Source organism: Physeter macrocephalus, chromosome 16 (assembly GCF_002837175.3).
Source record: "Physeter macrocephalus isolate SW-GA chromosome 16, ASM283717v5, whole genome shotgun sequence".
Classification (NCBI taxonomy): Eukaryota; Metazoa; Chordata; class Mammalia; order Artiodactyla; family Physeteridae; genus Physeter; species Physeter macrocephalus.
Genome location: NC_041229.1, coordinates 101,032,137 through 101,049,610, shown reverse-complemented (window position 1 = coordinate 101,049,610; position 17,474 = coordinate 101,032,137). Strand labels below are relative to the sequence as shown.

At 48.0% G+C, this 17,474-nt stretch overlaps 1 protein-coding gene and 1 pseudogene across 3 annotated transcripts in view; both read right to left on the bottom strand.

Annotated features, from left to right (window-relative positions):
* Window positions 1-5,273: 5,273 nt before the first annotated feature.
* Window positions 5,274-5,749, bottom strand: LOC112067447 (protein BEX1-like; annotated as a pseudogene).
* A 2,194-nt stretch (window positions 5,750-7,943) lies between these two features.
* Window positions 7,944-17,474, bottom strand: part of INCENP (inner centromere protein) — a 30,515-nt gene continuing 20,984 nt past the window's right edge. For all 3 annotated transcript variants that reach the window (XM_028501371.2, XM_024133280.3, XM_028501372.2), the window contains 5 exons: window positions 16,976-17,106; window positions 15,260-15,338; window positions 14,974-15,081; window positions 13,356-13,506; window positions 7,944-11,866 (listed from right to left, as the gene is read on the bottom strand). In XM_028501371.2, coding sequence (XP_028357172.1) covers window positions 11,652-11,866; window positions 13,356-13,506; window positions 14,974-15,081; window positions 15,260-15,338; window positions 16,976-17,106 — 684 coding nt within the window. In that variant the 3' untranslated portion in view covers window positions 7,944-11,651. The remainder of the gene's footprint in view (window positions 11,867-13,355; window positions 13,507-14,973; window positions 15,082-15,259; window positions 15,339-16,975; window positions 17,107-17,474) is intronic.

Below are 17,474 nucleotides of genomic sequence, written 5' to 3'. Positions count from 1 at the left end.
CTTATTTCACTGAGCATAATACCCTCCAAGTCCATACACGGGGTTGCAAATGGCAAAATTTCATTCTTTTCTATGGCTGAGTAGTATTCCATTATATAGATATACACCAGATGCACTTATTGTTGATGCATTCCTTGATTTACTTTATATACATTCTTTTGGAGACTTCTTCTCACAAAGACACAGGCCAAAGATTTCAATACATGGAAGAAAAATTCCAACAGACATGCACAGCCTTTAACAGGAAATTATACCCATATATTCCATTGGCCCCAAAGCTGTGGCAAGGCCATACATACATAAAGTCAGGGACAATGTAGGGATTAAAGAAACGACAATAAGCAGATCTTTTGTGGTTGAGAACCCTCCCATGTCAAGAAGAACATGTAGGCTGCATTTGATAGATTGGAGGAGCACTGCATTAATGAAACTGTCATGGGCTCCTGATTTCCAGGCAGTGTTCCAGAGCTTTCCCTTACCATGTAGAAGACACTTGAATGTCAAGGACTCTCCCTCCATCCGAAGTCCTTTTCTGCAGGAGTCAAGACTGCCAGACCAAGGTGAGGCACTTTTCCAATACGTCTGTTCTACCTAGGGAACGGATGTTACCGAAAGCAGTTCCGAGGGAGAGCTGCCTTGTAGCAGTGAAGCCAGGTGTTAACAACTCTTCCTGCCCCTCCCACAGTAAGGTGAGCTGGCGTGTCCTTGAGATACACGTTCTCAATGTAGGGCAGCCCCACAGGGGCAGGAGACCCCTGAGGACAGCAAGTCACAACTCCTTTGCTGGTCCCTTCCTGAATAGGGGAGTTTGAGTCCTCTGCAAACACAAGTGCCACTTATGATAATGGAAATAGCAGATTTTCGCCATCTTTCCCCTTGAGAAGAAAGGAGTGACCCTATGGTGTCCATGACAGGTTGAATGAAAATGAAGGTTTTTTAAAAATTTTATTTATTTATTTGTTTGTTTTGGCTGTGTTGGGTCTTCGTTGCCGTGTGCGGGCTTTTTCTAGTTGCGGTGAGCAGGGGCTACTCTTTGTTGTGGTATGTGGGCTTCTCATTGCAGGAAAAGCAGTTGGCTCAGCAGTTGTGGTACGCAGGCCCTAGAGCATGCAGGCTCAGTAGTTGTGGTTCGTGGGCTCTAGAGCTCAGGCTCAGTAGTTGCGGCGCACGGGCTTAGTTGCCCCACGGCATAGGGGATCTTCCCCGACCGGGGATTGAACCCATGTCCCCTGCATTGGCAGGCAGATTCTTAACCACTTTGCCAGAGGGAAGTCCCAGTCTCAGACTCTCTTGCCAGCTGCCTTCTCATTAGGTTCTCTAGTGGAAGGCACTGATGAAGATAGGGAGGCGGGAAGAGGGCAGAAGTCATGTGCTGCGGTATTGTTTAAGGGAGACGAGCTTTCTAGAATCCAGTTTAGAATTTGTCTATCTGTGGCAGACCACTAATTGGGGACCTGATGCCTTCCCACGATCAATAGAGAAAGAGGCAGAGGAACCAATCAATAAAATAAAGAATTTGAGGTGTGGCTCTGACTTGCCAGCCCTGGGCTATATGGACTATGTCAGCTTGAGAGAACCAGTTCATCTTCAGTCTCAGTAAATGGAGATACACTTTCTTCTTTACATGAGGGTCCGTATTGTGCTCATCTGGTGTACTGAAACTTTTTAACGGGAATCTGGACCCCTCATAAAGGTGTTTTGGTGCATGTATCATTGTTTTTTTTTTGTTTTGTTTTTTGGTTTTTTAAAAAAATATTTATTTATTTATCTTTGGCTGCATTGGGTCTTCGTTGCTGTGCGCGGGCTTTCTCTATTTGCAGCGAGCGGGGGCTACTCTTCGTTGCAGTGGCTCCTCTTGTTGTGGAGCACGGGCTCTAGGTGTGCGGGCTTCAGTAGTTATGGCACGTGGGCTCAGTAATTGTGCCTCTCGCGGCTCTAGAGCACAGACTCAGTAGTTGTGGTGCACGGGCTTAGTTGCTCCGCGGCATGTGGGATCTTCCCGGACCAGGGATCGAACCTGTATCCCTTGCATTGGCAGGCGGATTCTTAACCACTGTGCCACCAGGGAAGCCCCGTGTATCATTGTTAAATCAGTCTTTCTGCGAGGGAATAAAGGCTGGGACTTCCGCCATCTTGCTGATTTCACTCTGGGGATATCCTAGTTCCTCTCTAATTTCCAGTAGCTACCACAGAGAGCATATAAAAGCTGCTGTATTTTTACGTATTGTTGATACATCTAGCCACCTTACAAAGTATCTCATCTTACTATCTTAATACTGCTTGTTGTATTTCAAGAGCCTGTCTCATGTTTCCTGGCAAAACAATTATGCTCTCTGCAAATGAATGTGTTTTCTCTCTTCTTTGGAAATATTTAGGATTGGTTCATTTTATTATTTTTGTCGCTACTTAGGGGGGTTGACACAAAGCAAGGTTGACTGACTGCATGTGACAGGCATATTTTTGTTTATCCTGGATTTTAATGGAAATGTCATTAGCATCCATTATTTTATTTTATTTTTTTAATGATTTTTTTTTTTTTGGCCGTGCTACGTGGCTTGTGGGATCTTAGTTCCCCAAACAGGGATGGAACCCAGGCTCTCGGCAGTGACATCACCAAGTCCTAACCACTGGACCGCCAGGGAATTTCTGCACTTTATTTTAGAACTGCACTTGCTCTTGGTATTGTAAATTATTTTTTTGTACCTAAATAGTTTTCTTCTATGCTTATTTTACTTTAAATTTTTATTAAGAATGGTCATTGAGTTTCATTAAATAACCTTCATCTAGTCATATAATAGGGAGATTTCTTTTTTTCAGTTGTTGAGATGATGATATTGGTAGAGTGTATGATATTGAACTGCACCCTTGGTTTTGGAATCCCCTGTGTATGTTTCACATTTTAATCCAAGGCCACCTCTGGCCTATATTTAATGATTTCAGAGGAGAACTTTTATATATATATATATATACACACACATACACACACACACACACACACACACACATTGACATAATACTGTGGTTCTCAAAGCATGGTCCATGGGCCACTGTGGAACTCTGAGATTCTTTCAAGGGGTCCTGGGAGATCAAACTCTTTTAATAATAATACTAAGTTATTATTTTTCAGGTCACTCTCATTCTCATACAATTGTTCATTGGAGTTTTCCAGAGGCTATGTGATATGTGACACAGCAACAGATTTAATGCAGAAAAAAATATATTTCAGCAGTTTTCTATCAGTCATATGTTAAAGAGACTTGCAAAAATCTAAACATTGGTAATCCCAATGCAACGCAATTTTTTTGTCATTTTGGAAAATATAAACTTTTTAATAAAGATATGCTATATATTAAAATATATGAATTTATTATTCTTATGATTAAATAAAAAATAAATATTTTATAAATGTCTCCATTTTAAACTCTGTGTAAATGTAGGTATTTATAAGCCACTTAAACAGAAGCTCTTTTTTGTGGTCCTTAATCGTTTTTACGGTTATAATGGATTCCCTTTTCTGAGAACCACTGACATAATATAACCACAGACATGTAAGTACATTTTATATATGTATCATTTGAATAATACTAACTACCCTACTTATTATTTTCACTCCTAACTATCAATACTCATAAAAACAAGGAAGGTTGAGGGACCTCCCTAGTGATCCAATGGTAAAGAATCCACCTTCCAAGATCCCACATGCCTCAGGGCAACTAAGCCCCCGCACCACAACTACTGAGCTCGCGGCTCAACTAGAGAGCCTGCGTGCCGCAAACTACTGAGCCCAAGCGCTCTGGAACCCACGCGCCACAACTAGAGAAGAGAAAACCTGCACGCTGCAACTAGAGAGAAGCCCGCGCGCCACAACGAAGAGCCTGCATGCCTCAGTGAAGATCCCGTGTGCCGCAACTAAGACCTGAGGCAGCCAAAAAAAAAAAAAAATTTAAAAAAACAACAACAACAAGGACAGTTGAGAAGAAGTGGAAGCTGACAAAAGGATGATCAAGGAAGATCTCACTGAGAAGGAGACATTTGAGTAGAGACCAAGGAAACAAGAGAAATTGAAATGAGATTAAAACAGGATTGGTATGCACTGCATATTCCTATATGTGTTCAAAGGCAAATAATAATAAATTTTAAAATAGTATTCAGTTGTTAGACTGTGTATATTTGGCAAATACACTGCTCAGAGACAGGACTAAGTGGGCAATTAATAGATTTTTTTTAAGATTTTTTTTTTTGGATGTGGACCATTTTTTAAAGTCTTTGTTGAATTTGTTACAGTATTGCTTCTGTTTTATGTTTTGTTTTGTTTTTCTTGCTGCGAGGCACGTGGGATCTCAGCTCCCTGACCAGGGATGGAACCCATACCCCCCACAGTGGAAGGTGAAGTCTAAACCACTGGACCACCAGGGAAGTCCCAATAGATCTGAATCCAATAATTCTTTCAGTCTCTGATAGTCTTTCTTTACCTCCAAAACACATATATCTTCATCCTTCTACTTATTTTTATATGATCTCAGTGGTCTCTCTAAAAATGGTTATTACTGTTACATATGAGTCCAAGTTGGGGGACTGGAGCTGGGGGTGCCCCTCAGAACCCAGTGGGTGCTGAGAGTGGGCCGTGGGAGTATTTGCACTGGGGGTGGGTGTAAAGAGATGCAGGGGCTGTGGAGCATTTGAAAGTGAAGCTTCCCCGGAACCTACTTTTCTAAATAACATCAGTGATAAAGTACACCTCCCTGAAGAGATATCGGTATAAGTTTTAATACTCGTTCTACCTTCCATTGCCCTGGAACAGACCACTCCCAGAGCCCTGTCCCCGATACTCCCCCGACTCCTGCAGTCACCCAGGCACCCAGGCTTTCCTGATGGAGGCCTCAAGCATCTCTTAGGGCCTTAGGACTCTACTGGATCTTGGCGTTAGGTGGCAGATGAGGGAATAGGGAAGGGGCTTTCTGAGACAGGTCTGGAGGTGATGTTTCTCATGACTCCCACATTCCATTGACCTGAACTCAGTGACATGGCCACACCCCAGGGAAACAAAGCCAGCTGTGTGTCCTGGCGGCAGAGGAAAATGGCTTGGTAAATAGCTCTCTAGTATCTGTTTTTTGGGGTTTTTTTTGCTTTTTTAAACTGCTTTACTGACTTCACAATATATAATGAACATCTCTCCATGCAATAGGTAAAACTCTCCTGCTGATAGAAACTTACTGATTGGGTCAGAAACACAACATTCAATTAGAAGCTGGTAATAGGAGACCCACAAGAAACAGGTAACACCAAAAGGTTTACAACAGAGGTATGTCACAAACATGTAAGTTTAGGAAACGGTGTGTCTCCCTACTAACTTCAGGGAACACATCAGGATTCAAGGCAGGAGGCAAAACTCATCATGATGGTCATGGCGAGGGGGGTCAGGGCTGACTGCCCGCAGACTGTGACTCACTGCTTTTCCCTCAGCTGCCTCACCTCCTCCCCAATCCTTTCCATATTGTCTTCTCTCATCCTTACCTGTGGCTCTCTAAGACTCTGAGTCGTGTCCCATCTACACTGCAGGATGGGCTGCCTAATGCAGAAGCGCCTACGATTTCCTCTAGGTACACAATATTCACCAGCTTCCAGAGGGCCACAGGCTCTCCTTTATTAGCATCTTGCCCCTTTTCATCCTTGTTTTCATCCTCCTGGTTGGCATGTTCCAGGTTGAGAGTTCTCCTGCTTGTTCCTCTTGGGACGCCATCGCTCCTGGGCCTACCCTCGCGGTCTCCTGCTCTTCCCGATTCTCGCTGCCAGTGTACCGCCGCGACACTTCGACTCGCAGACCGTTTTCTGTGGCCAAACGCCATGCCGCGGGGGGCATGGGGGCTGCCGTCTCTGCCCCGGGACCCCTGGGGAGGGGTCCACAGGCCATGTCCGCTCGCCCACGCCATCTCTGGGGAACCCCCCCCTCCGGGTGCCTTAGCTGCTACCCCCGCACCTCCTACTCTTGGGGGCCGACCCCGGCCCGCACTCCCTCAGGGCCACCAGGAGCAGCGACCGAGAAGGGAGCGAGCGACGGCCGGGCTGATATCTGTTTTTAATATCCTTACTGTCTAGAGCATAAAGTATTTTGTAAATTGTTGATCTTAGTAGGCAAACACTATATTTCATTTCTTTTCCTTACATTGTTTTTTTTAAAAATAATTATTTTAAAATTTATTTTTATGTAGTTTATTTTTTGGCCCTGTCACGCAGCACGTGGGATCTTAGTTCCCCGACCAGGGATGGAACCCGTGCCCCCTGCATTGGAAGCGTGAAGTCTTAACCACTGGGCCGCCAGGGAGGTCCCAATATTTCATTTCTAATCCTGTCACCCTCAGCAAGATCTATAAACAAAACACATTTTTTCAACGGCTTTATTATTATTTTTTAAATTATTATCATTTTTTTGCAGTATGCGGGCCCCTCACTGTTGTGGCCTCTCCCGTTGCGGAGCACAGGCTCCGGACGCGCAGGCTCAGCGGCCATGGCTCACGGGCCCAGCCGCTCCGCGGCACGTGGGATCTTCCCGGACCGGGGCACGAACCCGTGTCCCCTGCATCGGCAGGCGGACTCTCAACCGCTGCGCCACCAGGGAAGCCCTAGTTTTATATTTTTAGTTTTTACATTTAGACCTATGATCCATCATGAATTAACCTGGTAGATGGTATGAGAAGGGTGGGAGATTTTTATATCCAATTGTTCCAAGGCAATTTTTTGAAAAACATTATCCTTCCCACGCTGAACTGCCTTTCCACCTTTGTCAAAAACCAAGTGACTATACATATGTAGTTCTATTTCTGGACTCTGAACAGTTCCATGGATCTATTCCATTTGTCTATCTTTACACTAATACGATACTATCCTGATTACTGCAGCTTTCTAATAGTCTCGAAGTTATGCAGTGTAGCCCCCTCAAATTTGTTCTTATTGACATCTTAAGAACATTGAGTTTCCAATTCATGAACATTGTATTATACATATCCCTTTTAGGTCTTCATTAGTTTCTCTCAGCAATTTTTTTTTTTTTTTTACTATACAGGTCTTTCACATCTTTTGTCAAATTTACTAAGATTTTGATAATTTTGGACATGATCAATTGCATTGTTTTTTAATTTCAACTTCTGATTGTGCAAGGTAGGTGTATAGAAATACAATCGGTTTTCATATATTAATCTTGAATCCTGCATCCATGCTAAACTCACTTATTAATCCTTTTGTAGACACTGTCAAATTTTCTATGTCATCTCTGAATATAATTTTAATTCTTTCTTTCTTGTACCTTTTTTCTTTACTGCCCTCTTGCACTGGCTAGAACCTCCAGTAAAATGTTCAGAAGTAATGACAGTGGACATCCTTGCATTGGACCTGTTAGTAGGAGCAATGCATCCAGATATTCACCATGTTTGCTGAAGATTTTTTGGTAGAAGGGCTTTTTCAAACTGAGGAAATTCCCTTTAAATTCTTATTTGCTCAAAGCTTTTATCATGAATCAGTGTTAAACTGTCCAACTCACTTTCTGTATCTATCAATTTAATCACATGATTTTCCCCCTGTATTAATATGGTGAATTACATTAATTGACTTTCAAATGTTAAAACCTACTTTGCAATGCTGGGATAAACCCTATTTGGTTAAGATATATTATGCTCTTTATATGAGTCATTTGTTGGATTTCATTTGCTAAAACTCAAAGAACCTTGATGTTCATGGCATGTAATCTTCTAGCTTTCCTTTCTTGCAACGTCTTTTGTCTGGTTTGGGGATCAGAGCAATGTTGGCCACATAGATGGAGCAGGAAAATATTTTTTCCTCTTTGATTTCTTGGGAGAGGTTGTGTAGAATTGGTGTTATTTCTTCCTTGAACATTTACCTCTAACGATCTAAGCCTAGAGGGTTCTTTGTGAGATCTTATTTATTTATTTTAAAAATTTATTTATTTTTGTCTGCATTGGGTCTTTGTTGGCGTGCGCGGGCTTTCTCTAGTTGCAGCAAGCGGGGTCTACTCTTCGTTGTGGTGCGAGGGCCCCTCATTGCGATGGTGTCTCTTGTTGCACAGCACGGGCTCTAGGTGCACGGGCTTCAGTAGTTGTGGTGCGTGGGCTTCAGTAGTTGTGGCACGCGGGCTCAGTAGTTGTGGCGCACGGGCTTAGTTGCTCCGCGGCATGTGGGATCTTCCCGGACCGGGGATTGAACCCATGTCCCCTGAGTTGGCAGGTGGATTCTTAACCACTGTAACACCAGGGAAGACCCTTTTTGTGAGATTTTAAACTACAAATTAAACTTCTGTCATAGATAGGGCTGTTTAGATATTATATTTTTTCTTGAGTGAACTGAGATAATTTTTATCTTCCTAGGAATTTGTGTCCATGTCATCTAAATTGTCAAATTACCATAAGTTGTTCATAATATTCTCTTTTAGTTTTCGTATCTGTAGAATCTGTAGTGGTGTTTCCTCTCATTCCTGACATAGGTCATTTATTTATTCTTTTTCTCCTTACCAGTCTCAACAGAGGTTTACATTTTTTTTTAATGAGTTTCTTAAAGAACCAGCTTTTGGTTTAATAAAGTTTTCTTTATCATTTTTCTCTTTCCAATGTCACTGACTTCTGCTCTACCTTTGTTATTTCCCTTCTTCTGCTTATATTTTTGTTTGCTCTTCTTTTTCTAGTTTCTTAAAGTGGAAGCCAGGGTCATTGATTTGACACTTTTTCTAACATAGGCATTTTAGTGCTATAAATTTCCCTCTAGGTACTGCTTTAGTTGCATCACAAGATACGAGGTCAGTACGTCAAAGTATAGAAAGCTGCATTTCTATATACTAGCAATGAACAAGCAGAAACCAAAATTAGAAGGACAATACCATTTATAACAGCTCCAAGAAAATAAATACTTAGCTATAAATCTAACAAAACTTATACAGGATCTGCATGCTGAAACTACAAAATGCTGATAAAAGAAACCAAAGACGTAAATAAATGAAGAGATATATCATGTTCATGGATTAGTAGACTCACTATCATAAACATGTGACTTCTCCCCAAACTTATAATATATAGATTTAATGTAATTTCAATCAAAATCCCAGCAGTGTTTTTGTACAGATAAGCTGATTCTAAAATTTATACAGAAAAGCAAAATTGAGAGAAAAGCCAAAATAATTTTGCAAAGAATAAAGATGGAGAGATCACACTACCAGATTTTTAAGACTTATACAAGCTACAGTAATCTTGACCATGTGGTACTGGTAAAAGGACAGACCCATAGATCACCGAAAGAGAATACAAAGTCTGGAAATAGACCCCTACAAATATGGCTGATTGACTCTTGACAAAGATACAAAAGAAATTCAGTGAAAAGAATAGTCTTTTAAACAAATGGTTCTAGAACAACTGGACATCCATCTATATGCTCCCCAAAACAAAAAACATAAACCTCACATTAAAAAAAAAATTAACTCAAAACAGACCATAAGCCTAAATGTAATATATAAATCTATAAACTATTTAGAAGAAAATATAGGAGAAAATCTTTGAGAACTGGGGCTAGACAAAGATCTCTTAGACATGAAGCCAAAAAAAGCACAATCCATAAAAAGGAAAAAAAGTTGATAAATTGGATTTCATCAAAATGAAAATTTTTGCTCTATGAAAAATACTGTTAAGTGAATGAAAAGACAAGTTGCAGACTAGGAGAAAATACTGCAAGGCATGTATCTGACATCAGATTTGTATCCATAACATGTAGAGATTCTAAACACAACAGTAAGAAAACTAACAACTCAATTTAAAAATGAACAAATGAGGGACTTCCCTGGTGGCCCAGTGGTTAAGACTCCGTGCTTCCACTGCAGGGAGCACGGGTTTGACACCTGGTCCCCTGGTTGGGGAACTAAAATCTCACATGCCATGTGGCATGGCAAAAAAAAGAAAAACCAGAAAAAAAACCCAAGGCACATGAAGAAAGAAATCATGTCGAACAAACACTTTGCCAAAGAAGTACACAGACGGCAGGTAAGCACATGAGCAGATGTTCACCATCACCAGCTATTACGGAAATGCAAACTAAAAACCACATGAGAATTCACTACGCGTCTATTAGAATGGCTAAAATAAGAAGCACTGACAATATCAAGTACTAGTGAAGATACAGTGCAACCTGTAACTACCTTTTGGCCGAATGACAATTTTTTTCTCAAACACACTATATAAATATGCTTTTATAAGAGGTAATATTTTGACATTGTGGTTTCAACCAAAGACACACTCACCAGTTGACTCAACACAACAGTTTCTCATCAGAGAACATATGGAACAAATTTAAATTCGCACTGTATTTGAATGAACTGTAAAATGTTTTTCTTTGCATGGTGGAATCTTCTAGATTTCAGCCTGTTGTGTGCATTCACTCTTTACTCATTTTAAAAAGCTCTCTTATATTCAGCCTTGATTTTGTCCTAAAGCAGGGTCAGCAAACATTTTCTGTAAAGGTTCATAGTAAATATTCTCAGCTTTGCGAACCATAAGGCCTCTGTTGTAACTACTTAACTCTGCCCTCAGCAGAGCAGCCGGAGACAATAGGCATTCATTTCTGCTGGGCGGGTTCCCATGAAACTTTACAAAAATGGACTGTGACTTGATTTGGCCCATAGGCCCCAATTCACCAACCCCCGTTCCAGGGGCTGGAGTAGGAGATGATGAAGCTGTGGCACGTTTAGAACACGGTTGGCAGCGATGGGGCAGGGCCAGCTTCCATGGACACTAAGCATTTAATTAGCAGCTGCCTGGATTTGTTGGAGAAACATCTCAACTACTTGCACGTACTGGTCCCGAGGTAGTTTCAAGAGACGGCCGCTTCCTAACCCACATCTCCTGCTTCAGCAGCACGTCCACGTTCTTAAGTCCTTTCACCATCCGTGCAGCAAGGGTGGGTGGAGCCTGAGGCGTGGAGGAGCCGAGGGCCTCTCTTAAGCGGCAGAGCTGTGTCAAGAGCCCAATTCCCCTGACCTCAACTCCAGGCCTTACCCACTGAATGAGCCCCCCTTTACAGGCAGGGCGCTCCCCAGAAAAACAGGAAGTACCGTCACCTGCCCCAACATGAAAGTAACTGAAGCGTTTCTCAGGGTTGTCCAGGGCTGGCATCAGAATCACCCACTCCATCGGCATCTCTGGGGGTGGGACCCAGGTGACCTTGACGCACACCCCAGGAGACTAAGCAGTTCCTACTCCTCCAGCCCATCCAGCAGCCCGAGACAGGGCCAGGGTCCAGGGCTTTCTGCAGAGAAGCCCAGTCTTCATGATACTCACAGCAGGCTTGAAGGAATAGACTTTATTACTCTAGCTCTCAAACACTAGAGGCTAAAATTCAGCTGAACTCTAACAATCTATTTACACAGTGCTGTCAGCAGACCAGGCAAGGCTGGGCCTGGGTCTTTCCCGAACACCCATCCATCAAGCTCAGCCTCCCAACAGGCCCGAGCCGCTTTCCCCCTGTAGCCCACAGAGGATGTTTATATACACTTGACCGAACCCTCAGCGACAGGATACCAGGCAGGATGGCACCAGACCAACAGAGACACAGACATATAGACACAGATGAAGGCTGAGACTGCTGAGCAGGCCCGAGGGCCTGGCTCAGTGCTTCTTCAGGCTGTAGGCCAGGCTGCCAGGGACCCTGGTGCCCTGCAGGGGCGGCGAGTTCCACACGGCAGAGCTGGTGCGCTTATGGTAGCGGGGCTTGCTCTTCTTGAAGATGTCCTCCAAGTCCAGTGGGAGGATGGTTCCGAAGAGCTCCAGAAGGTTCGGGGGGTGGTAGTACTGGTGGATGATGGCCTGGCTAAGCTGGGTGCCTGCAGGAAGACACCAAGGGCTGGGTCCCTGCCCTGGGGCTCCCCGTGTCCTCCCACAAAGAGCCCTCGTCGCCCTCTCCACCTCAGCATTCCTTCACCTCCTGACAAATCAGCTCCTCTCGGGGCCCTCCTCCAGCCACCCACCCCCACCCCAACACTGACAACCTCTCACTGCGCGCTCCTACAGCTGCTCTCCAGCGACTCACGTGAGCCAGGCGCGCGGCTGAGGTCACTGCACGACCCCCTCATCCCCATAGCCACCTCGGAGGCAGGCCCTCTACCCGCCCCGGTTTACAAGGGTGCCATCTGCCCAGAGGCACACAGCTAGAGACTGGCGAGCTGGGACTTGAAGACAAGTCCAGCTCCAGAACCAAAGCATCTGATGCCATCCTCGACTGCCTTGGTTGGCTACTCATCTCATCAGCACCACAGCCCCACGATGCCTGGTGCAGGTGACACTGCCGGTGGCTCAGAGCCCGGCCGGCGAGGCTGAGGAGGACCCCGGGGGGTCGGGAAGCAGAATGTGTGCCCGGCACTTGCCCTGCACCAGGCCTTCCTACGCTAACTCACTTCATCCTTGATAGCCCTTCTCAGCTGGGTGCTCGTAGCACCCCCATTCCACAGATGGGAAAACTGAGTGAGAGTTTAAGGAGGCTGGTAAAGGTCAAGGGCTCCCCGGCCACGCTGACCCCTGCCCGCTGCCACCTCCGGAATGACTGGATGTTAAGGAGACGAAGTCAGATTCCAGTCACTGGGGTTCAGATGAGGTGAAGCTCACAAAGCAAGCTCTCTTCTGTACAGCGCTGATCCCCTCTAGGGTTCTGGGCCCTTCCTCTGGGCAGAGAGACTGCAGTCCGCCCCGACCCCAGCTCGGCCAACTCTGTAAGGCAGCCGCTGCATGCACGGGCCCTGCTCACTCCCCGCAGGCCTTGCACCCAGGCCTGAGGTGGCACCTTCACACTTAGCCACACTCCTGTTTAGAGGCCTGTCAACTTAGCGTCCAATCCTGCTGAGCCTCAAGTACCCCCATCCCCATCTCCAACTCCTCTCCCAGCCGGCTGGACCCCCTTGCTCCAGCTCTGTGTGCCGCCCAAACCCCGCTACTCAGCTCTATTCCCACCCCCAGGCAGCATATTTGGGTCCCTGTGGCCTGCTGGGTGGGACTCCAAAGGGGCAGCCAGATAGAGTCTGAGGTGGAACACCCAGCACCACGCCTGCCAGCAGCCAGCTGAAATCTAACGTATCTGTTGAGAGTGGAAGCGCCCAATGTCGCAGGTCTGGTCCTCAGAGGAGCCCGCTGGCCACAGGGCGCCCATCCTTCCCCAGGCGTATCCCGAGGCCCGATGCAGACTTGTCGGCCAACGACTCAAGCTGCCAGCCCACGGGTACAACGGGCTCCTGACCCCCGCAGCCGCCGAGCCACCCCCGCCAGGGCTCGAAGTCACAAGTGGGGACCCAGCTCTCCTGGGGAGCTCCGGGCCCCACTCACCTCTGGCCCAGTTGGGGATGGGTTTCCGGGGATGGGCCTCGTCATCGGTGGAGTCATCGCTGTTCAGATCCATCCCGTAGTTATCCGGGTTGATCTTGGGGGGCGCCCTGTGTCCCTGGGGTGTCATTTGATACGAGGTACAAGCTGGAGACTGGAAAAGATGAACAAGGCCTTCAGCTGCCTGCCCTGCAGGCTGGCATCTCCCACCACTGAGGAGCGTGGGGCTCTCCCCTCATGTCACGGGAAAAAAGAAAAAGGTTCAGGGGTCGCTTTTTAATTAAAAAAAAAAAAAAAATCACACCACATACATGACTCCATGTCTTCCTTTTTCACGTGAAAGTATGTTGTAAACATCCTTCTAGGTTAGTGTCGGTGTGTGTCCTGTGACCCGCAGCAGGGCACTTCACTGGGAACCCCACGATTTTTTTTAACCATGCGGTTCAGCTAACTTCCAAGTTTTCAACAGCTTAAACCGTGTTGCAATGAAAACCTTATATTACATTTTGTTTGTAACAGCATTAATAGCCTAAATGCTTGTCATTAGGGACTGGTTAAAGACATTCTGGTACCACTAACTGGAACACAGCGGTCAAAAGTAAGAGATTTGGGCTTCCCTGGTGGCGCAGTGGTTGAGAGTCCGCCTGCCGATGCAGGGGACGCGGGTTCGTGCCCCGGTCCGGGAAGATCCCACATGCCGCGGAGCGGCTGGGCCCGTGAGCCATGGCCGCTGAGCCTGCGGAGCCTGTGCTCCGCAACGGGAGAGGCCACAACGGTGAGAGGCCCACGTACCGCAAAAAAAAAAAAGTAAGAGATTTACAAGCGGTGAAACAGACAGATGTCTAGGATACATTAAATGAAAGGAAAAAAATGAGAAAAAAATCAAACTGCCAAATGGTATGTATTGTGGACTAAATGTCTGTATTCCCCCCCAAATTCCCATGTTAAATCCTAACCCACGATGTGATGGTATTTGGAGGTGGGGCCTTCAGGAGGTACTCAGGTCATGAGGGCAGAGCCCTCATGAATGGGATTAGTTCCCTTAGAAAAGAGAGCTCCCTCTCCCCTTTGGCCATGTGAGGACACAGCGAGAAGACGGCCATCTGTGAACCAGAGGAGGGCTCTCATCAGACACTGGATCTGCCAGCGCCTTGACCCTGGACTTCCCAGCACGTCTGCCGTTTAAACCACCCAGTCTAGGGTAATTTGTTGTAGCAGCACGAACAGACTAAGACAGGATGTATAGTCTGTGCCCATTTAAAACTATGTATATGTGAGTGTGAGAGAAAGTGTGTGTATAAAATATATTTATACGTAAAATATAGAAAGATATATACCAGACTTAGACTTTCCCTCTGGGGGTACCTTTCTTTTGCTTTTGCTTTATATTCTTTTATAAAGTTTAGTTTCTTTTCTTTTCTTTTCTTTTTTTTTTTTACAACAAATTCTACTTTCCGAATAAGGAAGAAGATATATTTCAAAAATAGTAAAAAAAAAAACACTGGGCCAACTGTATTCTTCCACTTTCTTATGGTCCTAATATATACAGCTGTGCCTCCAGCTACTGGGAAGAGAATGATCAGAGACAGGGGCCCTCTCCACCCTGGTGCCCGGGCCTCACCTGCACATCCACGGTCACGTTCAGGCTTTGGCTGGCTGCCGCGGCCTCCCTGGCTTTCTCCTCCTGCTCCTCCTGTGGCCGCTGCTCAGCCAGGCGCTGCTGTTCTTCCTGGGACCCGGCAGACGGCGGGATGTCACAGACCGCGTGTGCGTTCTCCCCTCCCCCACACCAACGCCGCGCAGCAAGGCAGGCAGGGCGGCTCCTGCACCGGGGCCCCGGACCAGGCCTCCCCAGCCCAAAGCTCAGGGCAGACCCCGGGGGAGCCACAGCCCTGGCTCCCCTTTACCTTTTTCTTCTTCTCCTCCAGCTCCCTCAGCAGCCGCTCCTTCTGTAGCCGCAGGGCCTTCTCCCTCTCCTGCAGCTCCCTGAGGACCGAGCGAGAGCCTGTCAGGGCAGGAAGCTGAGGCCCGGCCCTGTTCCATCCTCGCCAGGGAAGCCAGGCCCCTGGCATACGCCGTAGAAGAGGGAATGGCAGGACGGGCACCCCAGCTAAGAGCCAGCAGCTGTGCTTGCGCCCAAGGGGCTAGGAGCGCACAGCCGGGGGTGCGGGAGCACTCAGCCTCGAGGCCCCCGCTCCTCCACACGACTTAGATCTCTGTGCCTCAGTCTTGCCTGCTGTACAATGGGGAGCACAACACCTTTCCTCCAGAGCTGCCACGAGAACGCAATGAGGTCATCTGAGCTACCGCCACTCATCCTGACCCACAGGCCAACACCCGGCCCCAAGCCTGACACGAAGCAGGGAGGGGCCGTTCTCGGGCTCAGAGCCACCTCCACTTACTCGCTCGTGACCCTGAACAAGTCACGGAACCTCTCTGGACCTGTGTCCCCTTCTGGGAAGTGGAGCAGCTGGTACCCACGCTGCAGGTGTCTTCAGGTGAGGATTAAACAAGGAAACGTGCGGAAAGCGTGTGGCTCGGTACCCGCCCAAGCTGCCAAACGTTATGACCATCACCCCCTGAGGCCCCTGGCGCTGCCTGACACACATCCAATTCAAAAGCCACATCAGCTGCCGCCCTCTGTCCCCCTCCCAGACTCCTGTCTCTGATTCTGCCCACAGGACCAGGGACCCCTCTGTGCCAAACAACACGATGGCCCTGATGCAGTCAGCCCTCTGGTTGTGACCCGCCTCCTTCTCCACTGGGCCTGTAGCCACCCACAAAGACGGACACGGACAAAAGTGCTGCCTGGTGTTCCCCAGGGGGTGGAAGCAGGAGAGAGGCGAGGCCTGGGCCTGGGCCCACCCGAGAGTCTACACGCACACGGGCGGAGTCTGCGTCTGCGCACAGGCATAGGATCCCACATATCTCCTGGCCGGCGGTGACGGAGGCTTATCCTCCTCGGCATCCCCAGGACCCAGCACAAGCCGGCACAGGGACTGGCCTTGGATAAACGCCTGTGGAACTCAACGTGGAATTCTTGCCTATCGCAGAGACCACTGCCTCTGCGAGGGCTCGTCTGCCACGGTCCCCAGCTGGCGGGAGGCGGGACAGTCGGGAAATGGTGGGGGGCGGGCACCCGAGTCATCACCGGCACCGGAGGAGCACGCGCGGCGGGCAGGAGCCAGGGACGCCGAAGGCCCTGCAGTGAACCACGGCGTGTGGTCGACTGACTCTCCCACCCAAAGGCCCTCAGTGGCTGCCGAGAGATGCTGGCTCGTCCTGCGGCCCCCCCGCCCCCTTATGTCAGCTGAGAAAAAAAACGAACCAAAGGGCTCAGCTCATCCGGTTGGAAGCAGAACAGAGACACACTCCCGAGTGACCCTGCCCGTTACTCCTTGAATCTCCAGCAGCCAACACACCACGTTTGGGTGGTTCGCCTTGCTTGGAGCCAGGAAGAAAGCCTGTCCTTCCTTTCCTAAGTCCCGAGCGAAGGCGGGAGCCGCCTCTAGCTGACGGCTACATCGGTCTCTCACCCACACACCACACGCACAGGAGGACAGCTGATGTGGCGGCGAGGTGCTGCAGGGTCACCTGGGGGCCGGGCCACCGGGACCCCTCACCTCTCGGCCTGGAGCCGCCCCTGCTCGCGCTGCTCCGCCAGCCTCTTGGCCTCGGCCGCCCTCCGCAGCCGTTCCTGCTCCTCCTCCTTCCTCTTCTGCAGCAGCTCCTGGGCGCGCCTCTCCTCCTCCTCCTGTGACCAGAGAGCAAGGTCAGGGTCCGCAGGCCAGCCTGGGCTGGAGAGGCAAGAGCGGGTCTGGGCGGGAGGAATGGGGGCGTGGGGGGAGGAGCGGCTGGCCGGAGGGCCTGTCCTTCCCAGCAGCTCCTCTCGCGTCAAGAACAGCAGGGGCCGACTTCCCTGGTGGCGCAGTGGTTAAGAATCCGCCTGCCGATGCAGGGGACACGGGTTCGAGCCCCGGTCTGGGAAGATCCCACGTGCCGCGGAGCAACTAAAGCCCATGCGCCACAACTACTGAGCTTGCGCTCTAGAGCCCAAGAGCCACAACTACTGAGCCCGTGCGCCACAACTACCCAAGCCTGCGCACCTAGACCCCGTGCTCC